Source organism: Loxodonta africana, chromosome 15 (genome assembly GCF_030014295.1).
Source record: "Loxodonta africana isolate mLoxAfr1 chromosome 15, mLoxAfr1.hap2, whole genome shotgun sequence".
NCBI classification, from domain to species: Eukaryota; Metazoa; Chordata; class Mammalia; order Proboscidea; family Elephantidae; genus Loxodonta; species Loxodonta africana.
Window position 1 is genome coordinate 7347194 of NC_087356.1, and position 21459 is coordinate 7368652.

The window sequence follows — 21459 nt, forward strand, 5'->3', positions numbered from 1 at the left end:
TCAATCCTTACAACAACGCTCAGTGACAAAATACTATTACTATCATCCCCGTTTTGTCAAGTGGGGGAACTGAGGCACAGAGCCCGAGCTTTTATTTGTTGTGCCACTGATGGAATATGAGGAACACATCTGGTGATAACATGTGGCTAAATGCCTATATTGTGACCATCTCCATTACCAGGTTCATTTTTTATTTTAATTTACTTTTTGTCTCTGGCACAAGTGTATTGCTTGGCATAGAGTAGAATACAAATGTTTGTTGAAGGACCTCCTGACTTGGACAGCTTTTCAACTACTGACACTAAAGACTCATCAGGTTTGGCTACACTCTTGGGATTTCTGTTTTGTTTTAGGATGTAATGAGCTTTGCCTTCATTTTTGGAGGAAGGAGCATATTTGGTTTAGCCTTGAATCTGTTCTTCACCTCCTTCCCTTCCGGTGTCCCCATTCCCTTAGATAATTTGACGAGTAACCCTACCGACTCACTGCTCTGAGCTGACCCCATTGCCTTAGGATCCTGGGGACTGATACGGAGTCACAAACGCCCCTGCTTTTTCCCAGATCAGTTCTGTGGCAGGTGAAGTGAAGCCTGGACCCCTAGGGTTTAGCAGTCCCTTTTGTTTTTTGTTTTTGATTTTATGGGGTGTTAAAGCAGGAGGGTATCTCGGTCATCTGACTCATTGCCCATCTTGTACAGATGACAAACTGAGGTCCAGTGAGGTGTCATGTCCAAGATCATTCTATCCTGGATGAGCTAGCCACACCGTCCTTGGACATACAATGAGTTAAACCTTGTTTGTCCACAGTTAATTTGGGCTGATACCTCTAGATAAACACTTTATAGGTCTCTTTTTTTCCTCTACCTTTTAATAATCAAACAAGCCAGATCTTGTAACTAAATGAAGTAACAGCTGGCAGGTGTTCAGTTGATTTCCTAACACCCTTATTTTGCTTTTGATAAACTAATGCAGGTCATTGGCTGGCCTGGAACTTGTAATCAAGAACGCTGAAACCCTTTCTCTTTATTTTGAAGACTTAAAACACACTTCCACACAATCACAGAAAAACATAAGCCAGCCAAAGTTTCAACGCCTTCTTATTTAACAATCTGAATATAATTTAAAGATAAGTATGCTAATAATGCCATTAAACAGGACTAATTCAAGAAAAGGCCAGTTTACATTTATACGATGTCAGAATTACAGGGTTCTGAAGGAATGCAGTTGTACAACTTCCAGGCACGTTTCAAGACCTGAGCCGGGTTTAGGAACCAAGGTCCTATTACTGGGAGGAGAGTGTGAATGGGTGTGTCTGCATGCCTAGAAGGGCTCCCCCGCCTTTCACATTGACTTAGAGAGCGCGTTGTAAATTTAAAAAATATCCTTTAATACAGCTTCTTAAATTGTTTTCCAGTTAATATTTAAAGGATTGCATTTCATTAGTAGAGTCTGAATTTGTGATGTCTTAGTTAAAATATTTTATGTTTGCATATTTTTATGTTTGCATATTTACTTATAACCTATGGATAAGAATACGGGCAAATTTAATCTCTTATAAAAATTAAAATCAAACGGTGCATTGCATTGGACAAAACTGCTGTAGGAGAACTCTTTAAAGCGCTAAAAAGCAAAGATGTTACCTTGAAGGCTAAGGTGTGCCTGACCCAAGCCTTGATGTTCTCTGTCACCCCATATGTACGCGAAAGCTGGGCAAGGAATAAAGAAAACCAAAGAAGAATTGATGCCTTTGAATTATGGCGTTGGAGAAGAATATTGAATATACCATGGACTGCCAGAAGAATGAACAAATCTGTCTTGGTAGAAATACAACCAGAATGCTCCTTAGAAGCAAGGATGGCAGGACTTCGTCTCACAAACTTTGGACATGTCAGGAGGGATCAGTCCTTGGAGAAGGACATCATGCTTGGTAAAGTAGAGGGTCAGTGAAAAAGAGGAAGACTCTCAATGAGATGGATTGACACAGTGGCCACATCAATGGGCTCAAGCATAACAACGATTGTGAGGATGGCGCAGCATCGCGCAGTGTTTTGTTCTCTTGTGCGTGGGGTCGCTATGAACCGGAAGCGACTAGATGGCACCTAACGACGACAACAACAAAAACTAAAGTGTAGATTTTTTTTTCGAGGCATAAAATGACATGGTCTCTTCTGAAAATTGTCTCTGGGGTTAGGTGGAAAGGATGACTATGTCTCTGGTTCACGTTTTCATTCACTCCACAAGAATTCTTAACAGCTTCCATGTTCTAAACGCAGTGCCAGATGCTATGCGTGCGGTGAAAAGCACGTTGAGGTTCCTGCCCTTCTGAAAGTTTCCTGTTCTTTGTTAACTGCAATCAAGTGTGCAAAGTGCTCTGATGGGCGCAAGCACAGATTGCTGGGTGGCACAGAGAAGGAATATCTAACCAGGCAAGGAGTGTGGGATGCTCCTGGGCATGGTTGGAGGGGAGTGGCCTGGGGCTGAGGCCTGATGGGTATGGTAACTAGTCAGTGAGAAGAGCAAAGGTGAAGACTCAGAGGCTGGAGAACATGGCAAGGTCATGGCTGAAGTATGGTGTATGCTGAGGGAAGTGAGGGCGGCATAAGTCAGAGCTAAGCAAAGAGAACCTGTACCCATTGCTGAAGAGTTTGGTCTATTTTGGGGGCATGGGGGAGCCAACAAAGATGTTGTGAACTACTGTTTGATGGGCTGATAGTTGTAAGCTCTTTAGTTTGACAGGAGGAAATCTATAGGCAGAGAAGCCAGTAAGGAGCCTGCTGCCGTTATTAATCAAGGCAGGAGATGGTCATTGCTTCTGCTAATGAAGCATCCATCGTGGGGCTTGAGCAAAGTGGGTCTGTTTGATGGTCTTAGGAAGCAGACTGGCTAGGGCTGGGCAAGAGAGTGGCTGTGGGGGTGGTGGTGACGGGATAATTGATCCTCGGTCTCTTGCTGGGTGGGTGAATGGTAGGTTTGCAGTAGTGCCATTCCCATTGTGGCGGTGGGAGACTGGGGGGTGGGCTCAAGTAGGGGCCTAGTGGGGAGCGGGAGTGAGTGGGAGGTGAGGGTGTGTGCTAATTCGGCGGGAGAGAGCACCAGTTTGGTTTGGGCCCTGTTGAGTTTGAGGTAGTCATTGGCCATCAATTGGATTTATGCAAAAGTTGCCTGGATACATGAGATTAGAGTTTATTATACATAATTTGGAGCCCTGGTGGCACAGTGGTTAAGAGGTTGGCTGCTAACCAAAAGGCCTGTAGTTCAAATCCACCAGCTGCTCCTTGGAAGCCCTATGGGGCGGTTCTACTCTGTCCATAGGGTTGCTCTGAGTCGGAATCGACTCAACACCAATGGGTTTGGGTTTTTTTTTGGTGTACCTTACTGTAGGAGACCCGTTCAGGATCAGGTAACAGTTTCGTTTAGAAAGGGAAAGAGCCTACACTGAACGTTCACTTCATTTGGGTTTATGAAGATTAGAAAGGTAGGCGGCACTGAGGTGGCTGAGGGTTTTCTTACACATTCATCTGACATTATTGTAGTGACTTTGTTTTGTAGGCTAGGCAATGAGCATGTGCACCTTACAGATTCCCCGTGTTGGGCAAGTGCCTTGTTGTGGTTACCACCCCAACCCCGTATGTGAACAACAACAACCAAAAGCAGTTGCCGTCAAGTCGGCTCTGATTCGTGGAGACCTCGTGTGTCAGAGGACAACTGTGCTCCGTAGGGTTTTCAGTAGCTAATTATTTCAGAAGTAGATCACTAGGCATTCCTTCTGAGGCTCCTCTGGCTGGACTTGAACATCCAGCCTTATGGTTAACAGCTAAGCTCATTAACTGTTTGTACCACCCAGGGACTCCATGTGAGTAAAGCTTTATTTAATCAAAAGGAGAAGATACAGGGACCTCCGGTTAATACGTAGCCCTACAGCTGATAGTGGCTGATGCTGTGTTGGTGTGGTGTTTCACATCACACAGAAGGGCTGTGGAGTTTGTTTTTTTTTTTCTTTGTGATAAGATTTATATATGCCCATTATAGACATTTTAGAAGGCACAGAAAACCCCAGACAGGGAGAAAATCACCTAATCATACGAGCCAACCCAATTTTAACATGATAGTGCCTTTCTGTCTTTTCCAGTGTATTTCTGTGTAGCTATGTCATATTGTAGAAAAGTTTGTATGTCTTACACAATAAAATGAAGGCATGATCTTTGAGTTGGACCTGGAAGTATGGGTAGACTTTTGCAAGTGGGTCCTGAGAGCCAAGTCATTCTAGGTGGGGGACAAACCCACACGAGCAGAGGCAAGGTGATCTAGGGCCTAATGGATAGCCTGCTTTGAGTGTAGCATGGATAAGCTTTTAGGGAAACTGAAGTGGGATTTCAGGCTGGAAGTGTATGTTGGGATAGATGATGGAGGTTTTCTAAATCTTAGGTTGCAGAGTTTGTCTCCAATTCTGTTAAAATTTTTTTCCTCCCACCCCGTCCCCTAAGTCACCAATTTTCAACCAGAGCTGAACGTGGGCACATTAATGATAAAACAAACAAACAAAAAACAGCTGGCAACGAGTCGATTCCGACTCATAGCAACTCTGTAGTACAGAGTAGAACTACCCCATAGGGTTTCCAAGGAGTGGCTGGTGGATTCGAACTGCAGACCTTCTGGTTAGCAACCTGAGCTCTTAACCAGTATGCCACCAGGGCTCCACATTAATGACTAAAAAAAAAAAAAATTGCTGTCGAGTCAATTCCGACCCATAGTGACCCTATAGTACAGAGTAGAACTGTCCCATAGGGCTTCCAAGGAATGGCCGGTGGATTCAAATCGCCGCCTTTTTGGTTAGCGGCAGAGCTCTTAACCACTGCACCACCAGGGCTCCCGCATTAATGATGCAGGGAGACAGTTCTATCAAGGTGACTTGGGAATGGGGTGGGGGGAGGTAGGGAGTCATTGTATTTGGTTTTAGAGATTTGCTGGAATAGTAATGTTTTTATTTTTGTCTTTATCCCACTCTTCCGTTTTCCTAGGAGAATATGAAAGTGTTACTCAGGCTTGTTTGTTTCATAGCTCTCCTGATTTCTTCTCTCGAGGCTGGTAAGTTCACCATTTCTTCGTGTTCTTGTCAGCTGAAGCAATCAATTATTACCTAACGGAGTCATTTTTATTACCTGTTTCTGTTGAAATTCAAGACACAGAGCCTCGTAGTCATACAACTGTACTTCTGGAAGTTCCTTTAAAAAAAAAAAATTGCCATTGAGTCAATTCTGACTCATAGAGACCCTAAAGGACAGAGGGTTTCCAAGGAGCGGCTGGTGGACTTGGACTGCCGACCCTTTGCTTAGCAGCCAAGTACTTAACTGCTGGCACCACCAGGGTTCCTTTAGCATTTCAATTCTCTTTCTCTCTGTTTACATATTGGGAAACTGAGGCCCACAAAGGTTAAGAGCCAAGGTCATATAGTTTTGTTCAAGGTCTTGCGCAAGAGCTAAAATCCAGGTTTCCAAATTCCTAGTCCAGTCTTTTTTCCAATTTGTTGCTGATTAAAGAGCATGATATAAGAAATTCTCACATATGTTTGAAAGAGGTGTGAAGTGTACTTTTTATGAACCACAGTTGGAAACCATCAAGAGACAGCTCTTAGTTTTCTCTTTCTATTTCTTCCTTTTCCCTTTTCCACCCTTCCTACTTTACGACAAATATATTGAGCCTCTACCATGTGTCAGGCAGTAGGTTCCGGGGATACAGCGGCAGTGAATAATGCAGATAAACATGGCTGTCTGCATGGAGTTTATAGTCTAGTAGGGGAGATAGACAACACATTAGATAAGTACATGTATATTTGCACTGTAGTGATACACGTAGGCAGGAAAAACAGCAGGAAAGGGAGATATCAAGTTAGATTGTGGTTAGGTAGGCAGAGGTTAAATTTTTGGCCAGAAAAAGTCTCACTGAGAAGTTGACTTTTGAGTTAAACCTGAAAAAAAGGAGCTATCAATATAACAGGTTGCGGGTGGGGAAACATTTCTGGCAGCATGTTGCAAAGGCCCTGAGACCTGGTACCTAAGACTTTATTTGATTTTGCAACTTAGAGGTCATGAGCGATCTTGATCAGAACAATTTTCGTGGAGTGATGAGGCAAAACCCAGATAAATAGGAGAGTATGTGTCTACCTGAGGACTTACGTAAGGTTTACCATTTTTATCACTACTCTTGTTGCTGTTGCCTTCTCGTCTTTGCTTTTGGGCAAATGCTGTCTTTTTGATCTCGTGTAATTTATTGTTCTAAGGAACATGTTCGTCTCGAGTGTTATTGCTTCTTTTGTGGGCCTGCCTATTATTTGAAAGGTGTTCTTTGGGGATGGCTTCAGTTCCGGGTCAGAAGGGTGTTTGGGGGCTGTCATCTCAGGAGTTCCTCCAGTCCCTGTCAGGCCAGTAATTTCTGTGAATTTGATTTTTTGTTCTACACTTTTCTCCCATTCTGTCTGGGACTTTCTGTTGTGACCCCAGTCAGAGCAGTCAGTAGTGGTAACCAGGCACTATCTAGTTCTTCTGGTCTTGGGGTCATATAGTCTGTCGTTCACGTGGTCCATTAGTCCTTTGGACTAATTGGTCCCTTGAGTTTCTGGCTTTCTTCACCCTCGTTTGCTTTGGACAGGAGGAGACCAATAATTGTATCTTAGATGACAGCTCTCAACTTTTAAGACCTCAGACATGACTCACCAAAGTAGAATACAGAACGTTGTCTTTGTGAACTGCGTTGTACCAGTTGACGCAGATGTTCCCTGAGTCGATGGTCCTTCCACTTCGAGCCTGGGAACTTCATCCCTTGAGGTGTTTGGTTACATCTAAGGAGTTTCCACGACTGTGGCCCTTGTGTGCTCTGTGGTCTATATTAATATACATGGAGCACCTACAGTTATGTATGTGGAAATATTCACAGCCAAACCTATATCTGCAGGTGGGTGTGCTCCCTTACACCCTCCCACCCCTCTTTAGAATATCTATCTACCTATGAATCCATTCATAAACAATTGCTTGTTAATACTATTGTTGCAGGATTGTCTGTGTTATAGCAATTACTGTAAAAAAAAGAAAAAAATTTTCAATTACTGTAGTTCCCCTTTATTCTTGCATTCCTCTCGGTGTCTCAGTGTCTTCCTTTGCCTTGGTCAGGTTGTGTTGACTTCCCCCGTATTGTGTGTTGCCTTTCCCTTCACCAACGTGTCTTCTGCTAGTTAGTAATTTTTCCTTCCTTTCCCTACCATCCCTGGTAACCATCAAAGATTTTTTTTCCTATGTGTAAACCTTTTCTTGTTTTTTTATCATGGTGGTCTCGCACAATATTTGTCCTTTTGTAATTGACTTATTTCACTCAGCATAATGTCCTCAAATTCATCCATGTTGTGAGATGTTTCCATTTTTTTTAGTTGTTTCAGTAAATGTAGTCCCTGTTACTCCATCTTGTACCAGAGCGGAAGTTTCTCTTCCTATATTATCGTCATCTTTTAGAGTACTATAGAGGAGGTGAGAAAGGTTAAATAACTTGTCCAAGGGCACAGAGGTACTACTGTATTTCTACGCAAATAACTTGCACCTCTACCTTTGTTTTACAACGACTCCCCCCCCCCCAAGCTATTTTTGTCAGTGCGGCTATGCCAATTTTTTTTTACATGTTGCTGTAAAAAAAATTAGCACAGGGTGCTTGAAAAAATACCTTGCAGGATGCCGGGGGGAGAGGTAGGGGGGAGGGCATGGTTGGCAAACAAACCTAGAAGGTGCGAGTTATTTGCATGAAAAGATTGTGAGTGACACAGGTAGACTGAGTATAAATCTTCCAGACTCTGAAGATAATGCTCTTAATTGTGAAGCCATAAAGCATTCATCTGTAATACGAATTGATGCGTTTATAATTGATGTATTTATATTGAGATATTCCATTAAGAAACATTGACCGCATTCTTATGGAAAGTGCTTTTCCTTTCTCCCTTTTAAAGATAAATGCCAGGAACATGAACCTGAGATAGTTTCAGTTTCATCTGCAAATGAAATTTCTGTTCGTTTGTGTCCTTCTAAGTGGAATGAAAAGAAACACACTACGGTTTGGTATAAAAATGACAGCAAGACACTTGTCTCTTGGGAACGAGACTCCAGGATTCATCAGTTCAAAGAGAGACTTTGGTTTGTCCCTGCTCAGGTAGAAGACTCAGGAGATTATTATTGTGTGGTAAGGTAAGAACGGAATCAATAGCTTACAGAAATGTGTGCTAGGTACTCCCAGTAACTGAGGGCAAAAATGAATATCCTTTAATAGTGCTAAATTGGCCTATTCTTATTTTATTTTAGAAATTCAACTTACTGCCTCAAAAATAAAATAACTGTGAAATTTGTGGAGAATGAACCTAACTTGTGTTACAACACACAAGCTAAATTTCCACAGAAACTACCCATTGGGGAAAACGGACCACTGGTGTGCCCTAATTTACATTTGTTTAAAGATGAAAATAACGATCTCTCCAACATACAGTGGTATAAGGTACGTATTGTATTTTAAGTGGTATTTTACTTTTCTAGCAAATAAAAGAGTTTTCTGTCATGGACAATAGGACGAATCTGCAGAACGCTTTTTCATTGTGCATATTTTTTTTCCATTTGAGGGGTGGAACTTACTGGGAAATTTAAAAAGATTTGTAAGACTGCATTCATTTAATATGAAGCTTAACAGACACTGTTTTGTAACAAACTTACCGTTGCTTTTAATTTAGTAAGGTACAACTGAGAATAGTAGCAGTTGTAAAAGACATTTAAAGAGAAGGTTGATTATACATTTAAGGCCTTTAAGAGATATTTATTAAAAGTATGTTATGTTGTGTATTGTTAATGACATTAAGTAGTCCTCAAATAACTTGCTGGTTTATGTAAGTACCGCAAAAGTAGTTGACTAGCATTCTATTAAAAAAAAAAAAAAACTATAGAACACATCGATGTTTTGGTACCTTTCAGCTGCTAGACCATTGGAGCTTAAATGGGGAATCACCTTGTAGAATTCAAGACATACAAAATAAAGCTGTGAAGAAAGAAAGTACATTATTGCTAAGAAAATTTCCCGAAACATGTTTTCCTTACAAAATAAATTGTGCTCACTTGTCTTCATAGCTCGAGGTTCATAGGCGTCAAAATTTAATAACCTAGGAACATAATTAACTTTCACCAAACAAAAAAGAAATAGTGTTTAAGCATTCATTGTATGCAAAGAAACTTTCTAGTCACTTTATTGTATATAACATTTGCTGATGTGGAAAAATGGAATTCCTTTGGCTGGACGACTGGGGAAAGTTATTAATTGGTTTTCAATTCTTCTTCTCTTCATCTAGGATTGCAAACCTTTAGTTCTTGACAATATAAACTTTGCTGGAGATAGAAATAAACTCATCATAATAAATGTCACTGAAGAACATAGAGGGAAATATTCTTGCCGTGTGTCCTATATACACTTGGAAAAGCAATATCCTATTACCCGCGTCATAGAATTTACTCCTGTAGGTGAGTCACAGCTCCAACCCTAGCAGCTTAGGTCTGGGAAGGCCCAGACACCATGATTTTAATACTGTCTTCGTTGTCTGTGGTGGAAAGAGATCCAAAATAAGGTTAACGGCATGCCAAAGTTCACATGGCAAGTTTAGTTTGTTTTTTTAAATAGCACGCAGTGTTTTTCCATTCTTGCCTTAAACGCATTGCTAATGAAACAGACATGAGCTGTGGCAGAATATAGGGCCTTCTTGGCCATGGATCAACCCTCAAAGTCAATCTTGTCAATAAAAGTCGGATTAATTTTAGGGACTTATTACTATGTTTATACCTGTTTTAATAAATTGGAATTTCCCTGTGCCAAATTGCTTGGCGTCATAGTTTCTTAGTGCTGCTGTAACAGATAGACCATAGGTGGGTGGCTTTAAAGAACAGAAATTTATTTTCTCACAGTTTAGGAGGGTAGAAATGCAAATTTAGGGCACTAGCTCTAGGGCAAGGTTCTCTTTCTGTCAGCCCTGGGAAAGATCCTTGTCTTGGCTTCTGTAACCTTGGCCTTCCTCTGTTCCTTGGTGATTCTCATTTGTGCTTTGGTCTTCCCAGTTTGGGCTGGCTTGTCTCTGTGCCACATCAGCTCTTTTTATATCTCAACAGTGATTAGGTTTAAGACTGATAAAGCCTCATAAACATAACAAATGTTCCCAAATGGGTGACATCCACAGGTATAAGGGTTAGGATTCCAACACATACCTTGTTTGGGGGACAAAATTCAGTCCATAACACTTGGCATCCTTCAGTAAATGTGTGGCTTTCACTATTGGATCATTGTTGAAATTCTTAAATGCGGGCCTAGCACTGGCTGGCTGGTCTGGTTAATGATACTTCTTCTAGGACAGTGTCTTTTCACCACCACTATCTCCTCCTGATTTGTTTTAAGACAGGCACTTGTCTAAAGACTCAGAGTTTTGGGTTGTGGTTTGAGTACAACCCGGATGTGTGTGTTTTTTGGTAGCACCAGCCGTTCATGGCTTCTCCTTTGGGGCAGGGATTCACGGTTCATCATGGTCTCTGCATTGACTTCCTTTCTTTGCCTCTTGTCTTCTGTCTTCCTTCTGCCACAGGTGCTTTGGGCACTTGAGGGAATGTCTGGAAGAGACCGTTGAATCTATTTGCCATTACTCGTGATTTTTTTTTGTAAGTGACTTAGAAGTCCCTGTGAATGTTTTTCTTTTAGGGAAAAGTGTGGTCGGAAGGCCTGTGATTGAGAGTCCAGTTAATGAGACAATGGAAATGGAATTGGGTAAGTGGTCTACCATCAAAAAAAATTCAGGATGCGTTGAAATCAGTATTTTGAACTCCAGCTTAACATAAAAACTGTACCTTAAATACCGAAGGGAAAAAAAAAAAAAAAACCCAAAGTGGTTGCCATGGAGTCGACTTCAACTCATGGTGGCCCCGTGTGTGTCAGAGAACTGTGTTCCGTAAGGTTCTCAGTGGCTGATTTGTTGGAAGTAGGTCACCAGGCCTTTCTTCCGAGGTGCCTCTAGGTGGACTCAAACCTCCAGCTGAGCAGTGTTAGTTAACCTTTTGCACCCCCCAGGGACCCCTTACTACACATGTAGCCTGAGGTATTTCCTAAATAGATCTGTAATTAGAGGGAAAGGAGCGCAAATTATGTCTTAAAATGTTTCTGTGGATTTTTTTTACCTCTTATGGCAAAGGTCTAGCCATGCCTGATTTGTTCACTCTACTTTGCTATGGACAGTTACTAACCATGAAAACACCAGTCAAAAGGCAAAGGTCAGCGGGCCTAGAAACGAGAAATATGATTTACCTGACAGACACGGATGGATTTCTTATTAGCAGAGCTAAGCTTTTAGGCAGAACGGAAAGGTGGCAGTCCAAAAAGATGATCATCATTGTGTAAAAATACTTTTCCTAATTAGTGAAAAATTTTTATCTCAAGAAAAAAGAAAGAATCCTACAAGCATCCAAACCTGCACTGTCCAGTACAGTAGCCAACTAGTCATGTGTGCCTACGTACGTACATGTAAATTTCAATTAATTAATTTAACTTAGTTTAAAAAAATTAGCTCCTCAGTCACAGAAGGCGTATTTCCAGGGCTCAGTAGTTACTGTATTGGCTCAGTGGTTACTGTATTGGACAGCACAGATACAGAACATTTCCATCACGTCAGAAAGTTCTACCGGACAACACTGGTCAGGACATAAAAGCAGATTCTATGTCAGTTTTAAAAACCTGGCATTCTCTTCTGTAACAGCAACTGTGTACCAATGATGGACAGCTATACAGCGATTTGAAAGTCAGAGTTTGTGACCTGAGAATTCTGTACTTGACCAAGCTGTTGTTAGTCACGGTGGAAGGTGATAGAAAGACATTCTTAGATAGAAATGAAAATGTGGAAATTCAGAATTAAATCTGGGTAAATGGAATCTAGAGAAGTATTTCTCAGTGCCCCACCCTGCCCTCCTTTTTCATTCTTGCTCCCCTTCAGAGACTTTTTACATTTTCTCCTAATCCTCTCTCTCTTGCTCTGGATTTTGCATACCACATATATAATATATGTATCTCTTAATGTACTGTGGCCCTTTGGAGAGCCACAGACAACTGTAATAGCTAAAATTTTCTTACCCTCTCCCAAGAACCACTTTTTGCCACTATGGCCTTAGCTTCCACTGAGTATATAATTTAGAGCTCTGAAACTCAGGTTGTATTGATCTCCAAATCTAAAAGTAGCTTCAAAACCTGCAAACCCACTGCCGTTGAGTCGATTCCGACTCCTAGCTACCCTATAGGACAGAGTAGATTCTGACTCCTAGCTACCCTATAGGACAGAGTAGATTCTGACTCCTAGCTACCCTATAGGACAGAGTAGAACCACTCCATAGGGTTTCCGAGGAGTGGCTGGTGGGTTCAAACCGCTGACCTTTTGGTTAGCAGCCAAGCTCTTAACCACTGCACCACCAGGGCCCCAGCTTCGTAGTAGGAAAGAATTATTTTAATGTATCACATTGGCAGTAGATCAGAGGCACACGCCACCCTGCCATATAATTATCCTGAATGATGTCAAATAGACGTTTGATAAAATTTGACACCAATTACCAATAAAATACTGTAGAAAAATAGGAGTTGAGGGATACTTCCTTAATATAATAAATAACATCAGTCTGAACCCAGTCGTCACTTACGTTCTTCATGGTGAAACACAATAGAGATCTCATTGAGGTCAAGGGCAAGACAAGTGTGCCTACGTAACTATTATTACTTAACATGGTCTAGAAGTGCCCACCGATGTAGTAAAAGAAAAAAGAGCCAAGGTACGTGTCTTAGTTTCTTAGTGCTGCTGTAACAGAAATACCACAAATGGGTTGCTTTAAAGAACAGAAACTTATTTTCTCACAGTTTAGGGGCTAGAAGTCCACATTCAGGGCACAAGTTCCAGGGGAAGGCTGTCTCTCAGTGGGCTCTGGGGGAAGATCCTTGTCTCTTTCAGCTTCTGTCCCTCAGCTCCTTGGTGATCTTCACGTGACATCCACCTTTACCTGTTTGTCCTTGCTTCTCTCAGCTTCTGTCTGCTGTTTCGACATCTCAAAAGTAATTAGGGTTAAGAAACACCCTACACTGACATGGCCTCATTAACGTGACAAAGAAAACCCTATTTGGGGTCAGGACTGACATATTTTGGGGGGCCACAATTCAATCCATAAAAGTATGCTTAAAGTAAGGGTGGAAAACTATATTATTATTTGAAGATCATGTAATTATTTACCTAGCAATCCCAAGAGAATTATTGGAGAAAATTAGAATTAATATTTTATTAATTGATAGTATATAAAATTAATATTTTGCAATGTTAGACTTATTCAGCACTGACCAGCTGGGGAACGTGATAAGGGAAAAGAGATACCACACGCAACAGTGAATGTCTTAGAAATGTCTATAAAATATCTTAGAAAAAATATGTGGGATTTATAAGAACCTGCTGTCGAGTCGATTCTGACTCACGGCAACCCTATAAGACAGAGTAGAACTGCCCCGTAGGGTTTCCAAGGAGCAGCTAGTGGATTCAAACCGCCAACCTTTTGGTTAGCAGCTGAATTCTTAACCACCGCACACCAGGGCTCTGGGACTTATAAGGGAGTTAAAAAAAAATAAAAGTTTTTTTTCTGAGAGATTTAAAGCATGTATTCTCAAGGCAGCAATATTGTCTGCAAGGGTGAGAAATTGGTTCTTGGGGAATGGAAAAATCTTCTCAAGAGATACACAGTGTATCTGTGGTATTAAAATTTCGTGAGAAGGAGTACAATTAGGAAAAAAAAAAAAGGTGTCTGAAAAGGCTATTTCAAAGAGGGCCAAAATGGTAACAAGCACCAGAAACACCAACTTAAGGAGAATTGTAACAGAGATATGTATGCTTTTCCTACATGAAAAACTGGCCATTGTAAAGATACTGACACTCAAGATTAGTTTCTAGATTTAATGGAATCCCAGTAAAAATATGAACAAACTTAAAATTGACAAGTGCTTCTAAAATTCACTTGAAAGAATAAAATGATGAGATTACTAAGGTAATTTGGGAAGAAGAGCTCTAAATTATATTACTATTTATTCAAAAACTGCAGGAATTAAGAGAGCGTGGCACCCTTGGTATCAGGAGATGCAGTCAGATGTACTGAGAAAGCCTAAAGTAAGAATTTATTTTATGCTAAACATGGCATCACCCACTTGTGAGGAGAATTATTATTCAATAAATAGTTGTGGAATGATTGATTGCCTATTTGGATAAAAACATTAAGTTAAAGCTCCCCCTTATGTCATATCAATTTAATGGTAGACAGATTAAAGAATTTACAATGAAAACATTACACACCTAAAAAGAAACGTGTGTGAATATTTTCCTGACTTGGCGGTAGAGAGGGCTAGTAGAAAAAAACTAGTGAAGACAGATAGAATAAAAAATTTATAAACTTGATAAAAAAAAAAAAATCCCCATTGAAAAATCTCCGTATTAACAAGGATTAAAAAAGGCAACAAACTCTATTTTAAGAATTTTTCATGTATGATCAAAGAGTTAGTATCTCGGGTGAACGCAGAGCTCCTGTACAGCAGTAAGGTTAAGGGGAGAATATAATGAAGTAATGGACAGTAGGCTGGATAAACAGCTCTTAATAGAAACACAAGTGAGCGTTAAGCTTATGTAAAACACGTTAGTTCACCTCGAATTTAAGAAACGCAGTGGACAATTTAAATGGAATTTTTTTCATCTCTCAGTTGGCAATGACTGGCCAAAAATGCTGGTATGTGGAGGGTTTGCGGAAAATGGCATCAAAATATACCTCTGGAGGGAATGTAGGCTGGCATAGCCTTGCTTAGGAGAGCGGGTTTGCTTTTAAAATACGTATCTCCTTTAACTCAATTCTGCTTCCAGATTTTAGTCAGAGTAATCCCTCAAGATACGTACAAATACTGACATACAAGGATATTCATTGGAATATTAACCGTAATAATGAAAAATTAACCACCTGACCCAGTGATTCCAGATATATACCCAAAAGCCTCAAAAGCTGGGATGCAAACAGATACTTGTACACCAATGTTCATTGCAGCACTATTCACAAGAACAAAAAAGTGGGAACAACCCAAGTGCCCTTTAACAGATGAATGGATGAACACAATGTGGTATATCCTTACCATGGAATATTATTCAGCCAGAAAGAGAAATGAAGCTCTGATAGTACTATGACCTGGATAAACCTTGAAAACGTGCTAAATGAGATAAGTCAGATACAAAACCATGGGAACTGTATGATCTCATTATACGAAATGCCTACAACAGGTAGATGCTTAGAGAAACGTTTATTCATGGTTACCAGTGGTTGAGAAGAGGGAGCACGGAGGAGTTACTGCTTAGGGGGTACTGAGCTTTCCTTTGGGGTGATGAAACCTTTCGAAAATACTGGTGGTTGGCACAGCACGGTGAATATCATTCATATCAGTGACGTGTACACTTAAAAGGGTTAAAACGACAAATATTTTGTTGTGTGTATTTTACCACGGTAAAATATTAAAAAAAATCATTGACTTGCAGGATCCCAGACACAATTGATCTGCAGTGTCACTGGCCTGGCAATGGGTATTGTCTACTGGAAGTGGAATGGGTCAGTAATTGCCGAAGATGACCCAGTGTTGGCAGAAGAATATGACGTGTGAGTATGCTTAGAGCCAGTCATGCAATGGAGACGTTTTGATATTAAATTCCGTGGCATACTTTATCTAACCTTAGTGGTTCAGTCTAACAGCAACAGCTCGTCTTCAGTTGATTGGCCCTAACTTTCACTAAGCTAAGCAGGATTTACTCTGAGACTGTGTACATTTAAGGTAAGACTACATGTCGTTGTGGTGGAAGTTCCAGCCCACTTGGAAGGTTCTCTCTTCAGCTTATTTACGTATCTTGAAGTGATCTGGTGAAGCAATTATCCTGAATTCTTATTTATATTCCTTTTTCTAAGTAGTTTAGAAAAGACTCATTAAATGGGGTCAGGAATTAGACACTCCATTGCTCAAACGTCTCTAGTGACTACCTGTTACCTCCCGATACGGCGAAATCTGGATGCCTGAGCATCAACTGCAAAGCCTTTTATAACCTGTTCCAAACTACTCTTGTTTAACATATTCTTCTCTGTACCATGAAGACCAGAATGCATATGTCCAAATGTACATACATATATGTGTGTGTGTGTATATACATTTATAAAATAGACACACATATAAATGTATATATAAAACCTATTGCCATTGAGTTGATTCTGACTCATAGTGACCCCATAGAGTTTCCAAGGAGCGCCTGGTAGATTCAAACTGCTGACCTTTTGGTTAGCAGACATAGCTCTTAACCACTACGCCATCAGGTTTTCCATATATGTGTGTGTGTGTATTTTCTTGAAAGCTTGTAATTTTAGTTTGGTTTTTCTGCTACTTAGTGTGTTGCTGGCAATTGTCTTGGGGCTATAAAATCTCACATAGGTGTTGCCAGCAGTCTGATTTCTATGCCTGTGATTAGGACTAGCAGTTATTTCTGAGAGACAATTTATATTTACAAATGAAGAGGTAAACCAGGTGTATGTTCTTATATGTCATTGATGAAATTTACTCAACTTATTTATTTTCTCTCTTTTGAACAGAGTGAAAAATCCAACCATAAAAAGGCAAACAACAATCATAATGCTTAACATTTCAGAAGTGGAAAGTCGATTTTATCTCTATCCATTCGTCTGTAGAGCCGTGAACGTCCGTGGTGAAAGTGAAGCCTATGTGCGATTAATACATCCAGGTAAATGACAAGCTGTTGGTTTGAAATGCGGTTTTGTTTTACTGTGACCTTGAAGTTGGCAGTGCTTTTTTCTATGCTTGGAACATGCTTTACTTCCTCTTAACCTGGATCACCTCTGTTATCCTTTCATTATTCAGCTGAGCTATTTCTCTTTCTAGGAAGCTTTTCTGTCCTGCCGTCTACCCTTAACTTAGCCCACTGCCCAAACAGTCAAGGCTAGGGGTTCTGCATCTATCTTAGTTTTCTGTACTGCACTATAAATTCTGTGATGGTGGAGACTGTTTATCATACTCATCATTCTATTGTCAGAGTTAGTAGCCATTTAGGTCTGTTTGGTTGTACCAAACAAACCAACCCCTTGCTGTCGAGTAGTTTCCGACTCATAGAGACCCTATAGGACAGAGCAGAGCTGCCCCATAGAGTTTCCAAGGAGGGCCTGGTGAATTCGAACTGCCAATCTTTTGGTTAGCAGCTAGAACTCTTAAGCACTACGCCACTAGGGTTTCCAGGTCCATTGTGGGTACCTAATAAATATTTTTAGGTAAGTAACTACATGAACGACTGGGTGGTTGCATAGGGCGAGGCCTAAATATCCATTTTCCAAACAGCATGTCAGAAGTTACTGGTTGTCATTATATTGGTATAGTCAAACACAGTATTTGAAAGTATTTGTGAAATATTTCAAGATAATTCATAGATGAATTAAAGAATACGGTAGTGTCTCCTTATTTGAGCTTTCACTGTCCACGAATTCGGTGACCCGCGATCAACCAAGTAAGAAAAAGTTAAGTGAGTACATAGCATGGTGAACTCTCACGCCATCCAGCTACGTCGTTCACACAACTTTGATTGCAGTATATCGTTATAATTGTTCTATCTTATTATTGGTTATTGTTGTTAATCTCTTACTGTGCCTAATTTATAAATTAAACTTTATTATCGGTATGTATGTAAAGGCCATAGTATATATAGGGTTCAGTACCATCCATGGTTTCAGGCATCCATGGGAGGTGTAGGACCGTATGCCCCGTGGATAAGGGGGCAGGGTCAACTGTAAGGTGTTTATGAATGTGTACGTGGAAGAAAATCTTAAAAACTCTACAGACATACTATTAGAATTAGTAAATGAATTTAGTAAGATCATTTGAATATAAATGTATGTTTAAACATCAGCAACAAATAGTGATTACATTTAAGATATAACATTTACAGTAGTATCAAAAAATCATCAAATACTTAGGAATAAATCTTGTAAAAGCTGTTTAAGACTTTTATATACAAACTGAAGTAACATTATTGAGATCTGTTAGAGACAATCTTAACTGGCTGGCAGGATATAAAATGTTTTTAAGTGGAAAGAATATTATAAATATGTCAGATCTCTCCAAATGACCCAATAGATTCAAAACAATTTCAATCAAAATCTCACCAGGGGTGTGTGTATGTGTGTTTATGTGCGTGTGTGGTTGGAGGTATGCCTGTAAATTGTGAAGTTTATTGCAAATGTCTTAGGGAAATGTAAAGGGCCAAGAATAGTCAAGCTGATCTTGAATAAGAACAATAAATCTGGAGGATTTATGCTACAAAATATGACAAGTTTGTATAAAGCTACAGGAATTTAAGAGCATAAATGTTAACTATCAACTGGGTCAATTGGAAATTGATCTAGAAAACTGTACATATCTTGGTGTCTGCTTCATACCAAAGTCAATTCCAGATAGATAAAAATTATAAATCAGAGAAGTAAAATAATTGAGCTTTTAAAGTTTCTAATCTACATGCTTATGTGGTCCCTGACATTAGAAGACACTTTTCTTCCCTCCTTCTTAATTTTCTTTCTTCTTCTCCTCCTCCTTTTTTATCCCTCCCACCTCCTCTTCCTACTGGGTGTATTATTAGAGAGCCCAGGAAAATGCGAAATTTGAAACATTCTATGTGGCATCTGTAAAAAAAAAAAAGAAACCCATTACCATCAAGTCGATTCCAACTCATAGTGACCCTATAGGACAGAGTAGAGCTGCCCTCTTAGAGTTTCTAAGGAGTACCTGGTGGATTTGAACTGCTGCCTTTTTGGTTAGCAGCCATAGCACTTAACCTCTACACCACCAGGACATCCCTAGATTCACCTTATGTCCTTTCCCCTGGCCTTCAGCTTTCCCCACCTGAGTCTCCTACCACTGGGAAGTTTTGCAGGCTTCTGAGTGAATTTGACTCTTCCTGGTTTTCCTATAGAGTGCCCTATCCACAGTCTGTGGTATTTTCCTGTGCATTGTACATTATGCCATTTAGATGGAAATGTAATAGGACATACCTTAATTACATACGGTAGCCATGCTAGATGGCGTGATACGTCAGTATCTGTTATGAAGTGGGAGTAATGAATGGGCTCACACTCTCTGAACACAGGCCAACTCCGATATGGTTTTTCTGAGATAGAAACAGTCGATTAGCTATGCTTAAAATCTTAATTCCTTTTTTTTTTTTTTCTGTTTTCCCCTGTAGTCCGTGATTGCCAGAAGCACGTGATTGGGGTATTTGTCACACTGACAATAGTGATCACGTGCTCCATTTTCGTTTATAAAATCTTCAAGGTTGACATTGTGCTTTGGTACAGGGATTCCTGCTATGATTTTTTCCCCTCAAAAGGTATGATTTTGCATTCTGTGTGCTATTTCCTTGTTAGAGGTAGGGGATAGTGAGGCGATGGGAAGATGACTAAGAGGGTTTTTACTTAAGTGTTAAGGTGAAATGTGGCATATACAAGGATATTATTCTCACGCATAATTATAGTTTCATAATGAGTACAAAACTGCTCATTTTGAATTTGTACAAATAATGATTCATGGAACATTTTGTGCATATTAACCTGGTAAAGTTTTTGAAGCCATGCAAAAAACTAACACCACAATAATATATAAAAGGATAAGAATATTCTTCTTAGTTCTAAATGAAATGTTCAGCTTCTGTAGATGAATTTGGGCCTGGTCTATAAGAGAGAAAATGCCTGAAATCTTAAATAAGGGAAGAGAAAAGGCCATCACAAGACATAGGGGCAGAGGTGGGAAGAGCCTGGTAGGATTTTGGTTCTAGAGAGAATGATTAAGAAAAGGAGGAAAAGATAGAATTCAGGGTTGAGACATTTGGGGAAGGAGACAATAACAGAGAGATAAGGACAGTTCCATACTGCTGTAGATTGAAATGTGCCCCCCCAAAATATGTATTGTAAATCCTAACCTCTACGCCTGTGGTTATAATCCCATTTGGGGATGGATTGTCTTTGCTATGTTAATGAGGCAGGATTAGTGTAGGGTACCTCTTGAGTCAGTCTCTGTTGGATATAAAAGAGATTAAGCAAACATGAGAGAAGTAGCAATGGAGGAAGAGAGATGCCAAGCCATATGAAGATTGCCCAGGAGTGGAAGCTCAGAGACAAAGACCTTCCTCCAGAGCTGACAGAATGAGAAAGCCTTCCCCTAGAGCTGGCACCCTGAATTCAAACTTCTAGCCTCCTAAGCTGTGAGAAAATAAATTTCTGTTTGTTAAAACCACCCATTTGTGGTCTTCTGTTGTAGTAGCACTAAATAACTAAGATATGTACTGATACACATACTGAGAAGTGAAGACACCCAATACAACATAAGAACAACAGACGATAAATAGAAATTTTATAACAAGTGAACATTTTAACAAGGTATTATGCTTTTGGTATTTCGGCTTCATTCATAACACAGTACAAAAAACTAATATTTAAATCTGAAGTGCATGTTTTCGTTACTGACTTTGCTAAATCTTTTATTTTTCCTTTTAGTTCTAAATATATTACATTTTCCCTTTAGCTTCAGATGGAAAGATCTATGATGCCTATATACTGTATCCAAAGACCCTGGAGGAAGGAGCCACCACTAACTCAGATATTTTTGTGTTTAAAATCTTACCTGAGGTCTTGGAAAAACAGTGTGGCTATAATCTGTTCATTTATGGAAGGGATGACTATGTTGGGGAAGGTATGTATTTAATGGAAAAAAATAAAAGGTTTATTTCTTAAAACTAATTTAATGACTAAAGTTGGGTTCCATCTTTCTAGGAAGACTGAGGTATAAGTGCACCCGTAAACCCGTTGCTGTCGAGTTGATTCCGACTCATAGCAACCCTACAGGACAGAGTAGAACTGCCCCATAGGGTTTCCAAGGAGCAGCTGGTGGATTCAAACTGCCGACTTTCTGGTTAGCAGCCACTGTCTTAACCACTGAGCCACCAGGGCATAAGTGCACATGTCTGTTAACTTTAAGAACCTCTTTAGGGGTGCGTAGTGAGGATTTTCACAGTTATTAAATACAAAGTACTCCCCTGTATGTTCTTGGAGCAATAATTAATTAATTTATATTTAATTTTGAAAAACTTAACAACTAGTTAAACCCAATAGTTACTTTTCAACTAATAAAATAAAATTTGTTGTTGTTGTTAGTTGCTATCGAGTTGATTCCAACTCACTGCAGCCCTATGATTACAGAGTAGAACTGATCCAGTAGGGTTTTCAAGGTTGACTTTTCCGAAGCAGATTGCCAGGCCTGTCTTCCAAGGTGCATCTGCGTG

The 21459-nt window shown here is 40.0% G+C and overlaps 1 protein-coding gene across 5 annotated transcripts in view; it reads left to right on the forward strand.

Annotated features, from left to right (window-relative positions):
* Window positions 1-21459, forward strand: part of IL1R1 (interleukin 1 receptor type 1) — a 39650-nt gene that overhangs the window by 14226 nt on the left and 3965 nt on the right. For all 5 annotated transcript variants that reach the window (XM_023552602.2, XM_010593568.3, XM_010593567.3 and 2 more), the window contains 9 exons: window positions 5018-5084; window positions 7984-8218; window positions 8333-8522; window positions 9361-9529; window positions 10749-10814; window positions 15625-15742; window positions 16718-16866; window positions 19369-19512; window positions 20703-20870. In XM_023552602.2, coding sequence (XP_023408370.1) covers window positions 5018-5084; window positions 7984-8218; window positions 8333-8522; window positions 9361-9529; window positions 10749-10814; window positions 15625-15742; window positions 16718-16866; window positions 19369-19512; window positions 20703-20870 — 1306 coding nt within the window. The remainder of the gene's footprint in view (window positions 1-5017; window positions 5085-7983; window positions 8219-8332; window positions 8523-9360; window positions 9530-10748; window positions 10815-15624; window positions 15743-16717; window positions 16867-19368; window positions 19513-20702; window positions 20871-21459) is intronic.